Raw genomic sequence first — 10704 nt, 5'->3', positions numbered from 1 at the left:
ATATAATTCCAATAAACTCAAACCAAGTCTTCTCTGTGTCTTTTTCTTGGCTATTCACTTAATCAAAGTGCATACCTTTGTTTGGATATAACAACAAACAAGATCTACACTTCTCGTCATGTTCAATTTATTGAAACTGAATTTCCTTTGTCTAAATCCTTTGCCACTGATTCCTATAATATCTATGCACATGCTTGGTATCCTTTTGTCAATGTCTATCCATCACAAAAACCATCCCTACCCACCACTGTGTCTCAGACATCAACAACAACAGCCACGAAAGCTCCGTTGCATACTCTGTCGTAGCCACTCACAGTTTCATTGCCATTTTCTTTTGCTAAGTCAGGAAACTCCATTACTAATTCTTTTCCTTTAACTAATATCTCTTCTTCACTTCCTTTCTCTAATTCTTTTGCCACATATGTTACTCATTCAATCTTTCTATCGCACCTTCAATACTTCCTCTTTCAATAACCTCAACTTCTTCAATTCCGAAACATCCATCTCACACCATGATTACTCGCTCTAAAAATAACATTTTCAAACCCAAACGTCTTTATCAAACATTTACTTAACATCATCTTCCTGTTTCTATTGGACCCATATGTGTCACATAGGCAATTAAACAGGTTGAATGGAGGCAAGCCATGCCCGATGAAATTATAGCACGTCTTCCAAATGGAACATGAGAACTTGTTCCTCATTCATTCTCTCAAAATGTCCTTGGATGCAAATGGGTTTTTCAAATCAAACGGAATCCCAATGGTTCAATCTCCAAGTATAGAGCACGTCTTGTTGCCAAAAGCTTTCACCAACACCTTGGTATTAATTTTCATGACACTTTTAGTCTGGTTGTTAAGCCAACAGCAATTCGACTTATTCTTGTTCTTGCCTTATCCAATAATTAACCACTCTGTCAGTTGGATGTTAATAAGGTTTTTTTACATGGTACATTGTTTAAAGAAGTTTATATGCAGCAACCACCGAGTTTTGTTGATCAGAATAATCCAGCTTTTGTTTATAAGTTACGAAAGGCAATTTACGGACTTAAACAGGCACCACGAGCTTGGTACACTTAGTTAAAAGGCTTTCTACTATCTTATGATGTTGTTAACTCATAAAGTGATGCCTCACTCTTCATCTATCATAACAATGCCATTTGTTGAGTTTAGGTTGACTAGAATTCTAGATTTTATTTGATTAGGATTTTTGTTTATGTACAACATTAAGTAGTAGTATAGTTTTAAACTTCTTATTCCACATAGAGTCCTAGTCACATTCTACGTTGAACTTTTATACTATAAAAGTAAATCTCTAGGCTTTAAAATTGCAAGTAGTGCTTTGAGAGCCTTAGAGAAAGGACACTTTGTAACTCTGTCTTTTGCTCTAGGTGGAGCTAAAGTGGTTTGGATGAGTGTTCTTGGGAGGTTATTGAGAAAGAGTGTGCAAGGGATCTTGGGTTGGTTTAGGAAGCCATAGAGGTCAATTTATTGTACTTTAATTTCTCAATAATATAAGAATAGTTTCACTCTGTGGACATAGACCAAAGGCCGAACCACGTAAATTCTTGTGTTTTTCTATTTGCTTGATTTCTCTGGATTTTATCTTTGTTGTTTCTTGGGCAATTTTCATAACAAACTGGTAAAAGAGCTTCGGGTTCGGTAAATTCAAAATTCAACAAGGATATCGAAAGTTACTAGTTCTATGAATTTTTCAATTGACAAGTTTAATGGAAAGACTAGTTTCACGCAATGGTAAAGAAGGATGAAAGATCTCCTTATGCAGTAAGGTTTAATGTGCCCCTTGCTAGGAAATGAGGAAAGGCAACTAAATGACATGAAAGATGTTGAATGGGCAAAGTTGGAGCAAAGGTGCGTAAGCACTATTCGGCTTTGCATTGGAGATAACGTGTTTAATCATGTTATTGATGAGGATTTTGCTCCAAGGTTGTAGGCAAAGTTAAAAAAGATTTATTTGGCAAAAAGTCTTTCTAACAAGTTGTAACTTAGGTAAAAGTTGTATCGCTTAAAGATGGAAGAGAATAGAGACCTCATGAAGCATATGAATGAATTTGACGGGATCATTGACCAGTTGAAGAAGGTTGATGTGAAGGAGGAGGAAGAGGAAAAGGCACTATTGTTCCTAGCTTCGCTTCTAGACTCCTATGAGGTATTTGTAGAATCTCTAATATGTAGGATAGATACAATAACGTTAGAACAAGCACAAGCAATATTAATGTCTCGTGAAGCCCAAAAGAAAAGTAAGGAAGGGGATAGAGATCCAAGTGGCTTGGCATTGGTAACTGAGGTTCGTAGGAGGAAGTCAACCGATAAGGGATCTAAGGGTGGCAAGTCTAGATCCAACAATGTTCAGTGCTTTCAATGCAAAGAGTATGAACATATTAAAAGGGATTTTCCTATAAAAGGGGATGAAAGTAACGAGAACAAAGGTGAGTGTGCTTTCATTGCTAAAAGTGATGATTGTGATGTCCTTATAATCTCATAAAATATGAATGCAAATTTTGATTGATATTTAGATTCTGCTTCTGCCACTCACATATGTTATCAAAAGGATTGTTTTGATTTACTTCAAGAAGGGGTGGCTGGGAATTTGACTTTAGGTAATAAGTCAATAGTGAAAGTCATGGGTCTTCGAGTAGTAAAAATCAAAATGTTTGATGGGATTGTGCGCTCTTTGGGTGGTGTGGCCTATGTCCCAGAGATGCGTAAGAATCTAATATTATTGAGCCTGTTAGACTCCCAAGGTTATGAATATTCAGCTTATGATGGAGTGGTAAAAGTCACACAAGGTGACACGGTCCTGATGAAGGGAAATTTGTATAATGGCTTATATCGTCTAGAATGTGAGGCCTCGAAGGGATGGGAACAGTGCACAGGAGATGGTAGCTACCAAAGTGAGATTTCATTTGCCGAGGAGGTGATGAAAAGTTCTCATGGTGTAGACGATGGTAAAAAGATGAAAAATCTTGCCAATGGTGAATTGGAAGGGTCATCGAGGTCCCTTTTCGAAGTCAATTAGTGCCATTGACTTGACGGCTACACAGGTGCATTGACTGTTTTATGGAATCGAGTGTTGGACCATGCTTGATTCAATATGTGTAGTCGTGGTAATTATAAAGGCCAATGATTTGAAAAGTCTTGTGCTTGGAGAGTGGTTCAAAGTGTTGGAATGTAGGTGGAGTTAGGAAGTTACAATTGGGTGCGACTGGTGGAAGAAGTTTAAGAAGTTTGAATTCAAGTTAAAGGTGGAGATTTGTTGAGTTTAGGTTAACTAGAATTCTAGATCTTATTTGATTAGGATTCTTGTTTATGTACAACATTAAGTAGTTGTATGGTTTTAAACTTCTTATTCCACATAGAGTTCTAATCACATTTTACTTTGGACTTTTATACTATAAAAGTAAATCTCTAGGCTTTAGAATTGCAAGTAGTACTTTGAGAGTCTTAGAGAAAGGACACTTTGTAATTCTGTCTTTTGCTCTAGGTGGAGCTAGAGTGGTTTGGGTGAGTGTTCTTGGGAGGTTATTGAGAAAGAGTGTACAAGGGATCTTGGGTTGGTTTGGGAAGCCATAGAGGTCAATTTATTGTACTTTAATTTCTCAATAATATAAAAATAGTTTCACTCCGTGGACGTAGGCAAGAGGCCGAATCACGTAAATTCTTGTATTTTTCTATTTGCTTGATTTCTCTGGGTTTTATCTTTGTTGTTACTTGGGTAATTTTCATAACAAACACTTTCTTTTTTGGTCTATGTAGATGATTTAATTGTCATTGGCAATGACAACAAATTTCATCAATGTTTCTTATAAGCGTTGGCCACTCGATTTTTTGTCAAAGATCTTGGTAACCTTCATTATTTCCTTGGTATTGAGGTACTTTCGACAAAGTCTGGTCTTTTTCTCACTCAACACAAGTACATCCATGACTTACTAGAACACACAAACATGGTTAGAGCGAAGAATGTACCATGCTTATATCCTCTAGTTAGTCATTTCAACTTCATGATGGCTCTCCCTTAGCAGACGCAACTAAGTTTTTTCAAGTAATTGGCGCTCTCCAATACTTATCACTCACGCAGCCTAATATCTCTTATGCAGTCAACAAGGTAGCTTAGTTCATTCATTCCCCTACTGAGACTCATGGTTTGCAGCCAAGCGAATCTTGCGCTACTTAAAATACACAATTTATTATGGTCTCTTTCTTCAATGCCACCAACAATTTTGTGTCAGTGCCTTCACAAATGAAAATTGGGCAGGCAATTATGATGATCACACATCCACATCTGTGTACATTGTTTATTTGGGTGGTAATGCAATTTCTTGGTGTTCCAAGAAGCAAAAGTCTATTTCTCGTTTGTCAACAAAAGCGATCAAGCTTTTGCCTCTTGTGTTTCTGAGGTTCTTTGTATTCAAAACTTAATACATGAGTTGCAAGTTAAGTGTCTATCATCTCCACAAATTTTCTGTGATAACATAGGAGCAAGATATCTCTCTATCAATCCTGTGTTTCACTCTCGCATGAAACATATTTCCACTGACTACCATTTTGTTCGTAATCATGTGGCTCACAAGTCCTTTATTATGTCCCACATCTCATCAAAAGATCAACTTGCTGATACTCTTACAAAGCCCTTATCATCGATCACTTTTCATCAACTACAATCCAAGATCGGTATCTCCAATGGGAGCACCATCTTGCGAGGGGTTGTCAGAGAATGTCTATCACATAAATCCTATTAGCAGGAAATTTAAAAATTATGAAAAAATCAAATACTTAGCCAACGTGCTCAGCCTTACCAATAGATTTACTTTCTCCACAAATATCTCTTGCTCTTGTTACAACAACTTCAACAATTTGATAACTATTTTATCTCTTAAGATTTTATCTTGTAATAGTTTTTTCTTATATTTAAGACTCTTTGTAAAAATGCAGATAAGCCTATACAGCTTTATATATATATATATATATATATATTGATTGTGAATTAGAATAAATACAACAAAAAATTATTCAGATTATTCAATCTTGTTAGACAGCTAGCTAGCAAATCAGGCAATCTCCTTATTCTCTGTTCAACACCTTAATTTCTGCAAGAAAGTTGCACAGGCTTGATGTAGGGATGATTTTTTCTGGTCACAGTCTCACAAATTAAAAGGAAAAAAAAAAGAACAATGCTATCTGTGGGCAAAGTATTCTACGTTTGTCCGATTCTTTTGTATCCCATCAGAATTTTTAACTGGCAGATTATTCTTCTGATCCTGATGAAACCCGAAAATCTCGCATTTACGAAAGATGACGAACGAGGAAACAAACAAAAAAAGAAAGAAATTTGGATTACGCGGTATGGGTTGGCTACATGTTGTAGCAGTCGGGGAGAGGCTGCTGCATTAATGCATGCATGGGATGACTTTCCAGGAAACTTCTGTGCAGTAAGTAACATTTCAATCAAGCAGGGAATTCAAGTTGTAATAGAAGATTGCTACTTAAAAAGTTCATTTGATTTGACAGAATGAGTTTGAATACGATGGCAACAAGAAACCGTGCTAGCCGTCAAAAATTTATATAAAAGACAAAAAAAAAAAGGGCAATCCACCTTTTGTTATCTGCAGGAAGATGGCTGCTGTGTTTGATAAATAAATCAATACTAGTAGTATTTTAATTCCTCCTTTGTTTGCTTTGTTGCATGACCTTGAGGCCAAGATGAATCTTGTGTGTGTTTTTTTGGTTTTGGCAAAATAAGTGTCTACGTTTCTGTTTAATAATGAAAAGAAAAGAAAAATCAAACACAATAAGATGTGCCATGCCGAATACTACATAGCAGCCATCACATGTTGACCCGATTTCAGACAATAGGTTTTAGAAAAGCATTAAAAGGCCATGTACTGAAAATCAACTAGCTTTGTTGCAATCATATGTTGCATATCTTAATGACTTTAGATTGCATTATACACCCCCCCACCACCATGTCTCTCCTCAAGCAGTTAGTTCATGTTGTCAATAGTACCATCCATATGTGGCCAAAATATATTACTAATGGAGGTAGATCCGATTAATATTCAAAAGGAAAAAGTGGTCATTTTCCCTGTATGTTTCATTCAACAATTCTAATCCGATCTACATGCATCTTACAAGCACATCACTACCTCATTAAAACAAATGCAATCCTCTTTCTAAAATACAAGATATAACCTTTACCTCTTTTCTTGTTCAATTTCAATAATGAATATCTTGTGTTTTGATGTGTTTCACGATTAAAATGCAAAACGGCTTCCTGTTCCATCAAGAAAACGATCAGTATGCCACCCTTTGGCCTGCAGCTCAGACAAAAACGGAGTGAACATGGTATTCATCTTGTCATAAGCATCTTGCAAGACACTAGCACTTGGCTCATTTAAGGACTTCTCCATGCTTGCAGCAAATGCAGCAACTAGCCACCCTCTTAGTGCATCTTCCCCAGTAGCATTATGCTCTAGCAACATGTCACACCATTTATTTCCATGACTCAAAACAAACTTCTCTACAGGGAACATTTCTTTCCATTCATTAAGTTTTGAAGGCTTGACGACCTTGTTCAAAGCCCTTCCTACTTTCACATTCCCGGCATCTTTAATTAGTCTCCCTGGAAATAGGAGATCTTCCCGATATCTGAGATCAGAAGGACTAGATACCTTTCCAGTCTGAGTTGCATTCAATTGAAAAATCAGACAGATGAAAAACCAAGCAGTCATGACAGTATTGAGCTCAAACCATATAAAACAAACCTTTAGAAAATCCGCAACAATCATGGCAGTCCTTTGAGGATTCAATGTATTAACCGGAGCAGCTCTCATTTCTTCAACAACACTATACACATGTATGATGGAAAGAAGAGGTCCAACAACCAACTGCAATTTTTATGATTTCAGCAATTTGAAATTGCCAGGAATACTTACGTAATGTAAAAGCTCTTTGAAGGATAAAGAGGAGAAAGGATTAGCAAGCACATGCCAATGTTGCTATTGCCTTCCCCTGCACCAATACCGTTATTAAAATAAATGACTGAAATCAGAAAGTTATTAGAATCTTAATACCTTCCCTTGCATCGATGAACAAAGCGTAGATGCCAACCGAATCCCAATTCCTATTCCAACAACATTGAAAAGTGTTGATATAGCCTCTCCTTTCGCAAATAGGTCACTAAGATTCCCTTCTCTGGCAAATGAAGAATATATTGGTAATCTAGTCGCCCTTGCAGCGACCACTGCCATTCCCTTGACATAGAGAAGTGAAATTCAACAAGGAGTACTGACTGGGGAAAGGGTAGTATTTAGCATGTAATGGTGATGCTGTTTAAACAAAACCAGAAAGGCAAACTTTTGAAGTAAAAGCAAATGATGTGGGCCATCGGAAAAGTAAATTAACCAGGAATATGATTATACCTTTGCAAAATTACCCAGTCCTGCTACTTCAAGAAAAAGATGAGGACATAAAGGTGAAAGAACTTCCAACCCAGTACCCAAATCATATAGCACATCAGCTGCAACATTATAAGCTTCTTCCTTTAGAAGATTCGATACGATATGGGTAGCATGAAGTGAAGGTTAGTTGACATTCAGCACAAAGAAAATAAGAATACAAACCCAAAATTCTCCAACGTTTTGGCTCTGAGTCCATCCTTGCACCCAAATTACTACATATGAGCTTTCCCATATGCTGCATTCCATCCTTCAATATCTGCTCATCAACAAAACAAACTACTTCTTACCAAAGAAGCCTTGGACCCCATATTCAGAGTGGATTCTTCCAAAAAGTAAAAGCTTACCCAACCCACTGCAGTTGCCTGTGCGGGGGTAGGCCGCAAACCTGCAGCAAATAACAGTGACTGCAAAGGAGTGAGAATGTATGGAAATGACCTCATATATTACACTAATTGTCACATTTATAAATACACAAGTCTTCCCCTTTCCCTGTTTTTTTCTTCTATTTTTTCTTAAAAGATAAAATTTATGGAATATATATAAACTACCGTTACTGCAATTTGCAGAATCTGTAGGGATGAGAAGGAGACCTGAGTTGACAAAACGGATAATGCTGCACTGGACAAGTGTTGTAATGCCCGAAATTGAGTGTATCTAAGGTAACCCTCGTTCACACTGTACAGACAAAACACCAACAAACAGTAATTATAAGTTCTCAGGCTAGTTCCAATCTCATATATTTAACGAGTAGGAATATAGAACTTTTACCTATATGGATACCCAGAGGGGAAAAACTTATTCAGGAAAGATTCAACCACTCTATGGTATACTGGTCTTGAATCATTAACCACCTTCACCTATACCAAAAGAAAAGAAATTTACGAAAAAACCCAAAAGAAGCATCTGCTAGCAACGCCATTGATTTTCAGTGATAACCCAAAAGAGAGTAACATTCACAGACCAAGCAAATGTAAAATTGTCTGAATGGCAAGTGAAATTCTAAGATATACTCACGGAGAGGTAGCCGTCGGGTTCAAATTCGTAACGACGAGTGATGGAATCGGAGGTTTCGAGCCAGTAAACTGGGCCTTCGACTTTAGGTGCTTTATCTTCATCTGGTTCCTTCTTTTGCATCTTCAGCTTCTCCTGTTGTATTGTTTTCCAAACCCGACAGCCAAAGTAATTAAAAAGAAATACGCATTTCTTTTGGAGAAGAGAAGTTTGAAAATGTTTACCAGTATGTTCATTTGGAACGAAATGAGAATTCCTTTAAGTAGAGCGGGAGCGGCGGGAGGAAGGGGATAAGAGAGATATTCACGGCGCGAGAGTCGGGGAAAGTCAGAGCGGAGAAATCGGACGAGGCAGGAGAGAGGAGGGAGGGGGGAGCTTTCTAAGATGAATTCATATTTTTTTAATTTGTGGCTTACTGTTTGAGAACGACGCCGTTTCATTTTCATGGGCTTCTGGTTTCGCCCATGCGTTGAACCCATATACCTCTTTTAACTCATCTCGACCATAATGGCTAATTGGTGATGGGCCACGTCCAGCAAAGTGGACTTACGAGCCCATTGAACTCCCATTAAGGTTCAGCTGAAAAACTGTGATGAAAACCCACCATTCCTTTCCAAACCAGTTTAGATTGGAAGTTTTGGTTCATTTGGCACTTTATTTTTGCTGCATTGTAAGCTTGCAAACACAATTCCTCACTCACCCTTAAGTGTTGTAACCTCCAAGTTTCGGTTAAGTACACAATTTATTTAGATAATCATTTATAATTTGGAAAAGGGAAAATATAGATATTATGTAGAGGAACAGAAGGTCTTGATCACTTTGGAGAATCATTCCTTGATTTGTCCCCATCCCCTTCTCCTCAAAACAAAACAATAAAAAGGTAAAAAGGGATGTATAAATCCAAAGAAAATACTAGAATGTTTGCTAAATATGCTGATTAATATCAAACTTGTTGCCTGAACTTGCCCAGAAGCTTCAACTGTAAAGGTTCACGTACACTGCCATTGGACATTTTGACTATCGGTACCCCTGATTCAGTTTTAGCACATACGAGATATGATAAACCATTTTTTTTTTTTTGGTACGGTACAAAATCCTGTAAATAACCTCTTCCATCACCAGTTGTTTTGAGACAAAAACAATCTAAGAGCAGACCGTAAACCTAGTAGGAAGGCCAAGAAGTATTTCATTAGATACAAGTGGTTTCACAATGTCACGTCAGGATCATCATCATAATCAAAATCTGGTTCACTAGAATGTCTCATTCTCTTGGCCTCTCTAGCTCTTCCCTTCTTCGGTTTTCCCCTGTAAAGAATTCACACATAAGTTATATATTGTTAGTGTTTTAGAGTTTTAAAGAATTTGCAAAACTATATCATCCTTAGTTGTCGTTTTCAAGCATTTTAGATCTAGGTGATGTTTGCAAAATAATAATTAACAATAAGGAAAATAAGTTAATGCCCTTACTGTCCATTGGCAAAATAACCTCCACCCTTGGGCCGACCAGGACCATAATCTGATTTCCCATCTGCTAAACACAAAGGAATAACAAACAATAAAAATCAAGAAAGGAAAACAGTCGATGCATCTGCATACTATAGGCTCACCATCTCGACCAGCTGCAATCTCTTCAGCCTGACCAAATAAACAACAGCAGAAGAAAAATCAGTTGCAAAAACCTCCAAGTGAGAAAAATGTTGTAAGACAATTCTTTTTTCTCCATCCAATTACTTTGAAGTTAATGAACATTAGCTGCAGGGAAGATAAAACAATTATTTTACTGAAGGTTTCATCTTTTATTAAGCCCATGAAGAGTATTCCCATATATGGGTAGTGATGATATGGTTAGATCTCCATCACTATTAAATAAAGTGACACCATGCTTAGGAAGTGCAACAGGAGCTGTATTTTGATGATGGCCTAAGATCACATCCTTTTTTAAGTTCCATTTTGGAAACACTTATAAGGATTAAGAATGGCCAGCAACGCTTTAATTTTGAAGAGTATGGTTGAGGAGCAGGAGAAAGGCTTTGGCCTATAAGGGCATGTTAAATTTGGTGCTTTTATTTGCAGCAATGGCAACATGATTCTCCATAAAGTTACATTTAGTTCATGGACTTCTGTGTAGCTACTAGAATGGTTGTCATGCAATCTCTCTGAGTATGCAATTGCATGCAAAACAATACAAGTCCCTAGTGAAATGAGTATAACAAAAA

General features: G+C 37.2%; 2 protein-coding genes across 4 annotated transcripts in view; both read right to left on the bottom strand.

Annotated features, from left to right (window-relative positions):
* Nucleotides 1-6069: 6069 nt before the first annotated feature.
* On the bottom strand, nt 6070-8846 carry RUS2 (root UVB sensitive protein (Protein of unknown function, DUF647)). Of its 2 annotated transcripts, XM_021424727.2 has the most exons (10): nt 8713-8846; nt 8492-8623; nt 8246-8334; nt 8068-8152; nt 7822-7881; nt 7640-7733; nt 7439-7536; nt 7091-7270; nt 6782-6904; nt 6070-6697 (listed from the first exon to the last, which is right to left on the bottom strand). In XM_021424727.2, the coding sequence occupies exons 1-10, from the start codon at nt 8722-8724 to the stop codon at nt 6272-6274; spliced, it is 1299 nt and encodes a 432-aa protein (XP_021280402.1). In that variant the 5' UTR covers nt 8725-8846; the 3' UTR covers nt 6070-6271. The 2 variants fall into 2 exon arrangements, with proteins under 2 accessions (XP_021280402.1, XP_089639263.1); XM_089783137.1 differs by having other exon boundaries at nt 6070-6904.
* A 417-nt stretch (nt 8847-9263) lies between these two features.
* Nucleotides 9264-10704, bottom strand: part of LOC110413690 (uncharacterized) — a 2948-nt gene continuing 1507 nt past the window's right edge. Inside the window, exons 5-7 of one of the 2 annotated variants that reach the window (XM_021424613.2) lie at nt 10096-10123; nt 9956-10019; nt 9264-9793 (exon numbers count right to left, since the gene is read on the bottom strand). In XM_021424613.2, the coding sequence (XP_021280288.1) occupies nt 9694-9793; nt 9956-10019; nt 10096-10123 (192 nt within the window). In that variant the 3' untranslated portion in view covers nt 9264-9693. The remainder of the gene's footprint in view (nt 9794-9955; nt 10020-10095; nt 10124-10704) is intronic. The other variant, XM_021424614.2, reaches the window with a different exon arrangement.

Source organism: Theobroma umbraticum, unplaced genomic scaffold (genome assembly GCF_002168275.2).
Source record: "Theobroma umbraticum cultivar Fairchild unplaced genomic scaffold, ASM216827v3 scaffold_4.1, whole genome shotgun sequence".
Classification (NCBI taxonomy): domain Eukaryota; kingdom Viridiplantae; phylum Streptophyta; class Magnoliopsida; order Malvales; family Malvaceae; genus Theobroma; species Theobroma umbraticum.
This window is presented reverse-complemented; position numbering and strand designations above follow the sequence as displayed.

What these genes read in the sequence shown, in the direction of transcription:
- RUS2 (XM_089783137.1), bottom strand. An exon ending in AACCCGACGGCTACCTCTCC is followed by an intron (nt 8,335 to 8,491) that starts GTGAGTATATCT and finishes CTTTTGGTATAG; the next exon opens with GTGAAGGTGGTTAATGATTC. An exon ending in CCCTCTGGGTATCCATATAG is followed by an intron (nt 8,153 to 8,245) that starts GTAAAAGTTCTA and finishes TTGTCTGTACAG; the next exon opens with TGTGAACGAGGGTTACCTTA.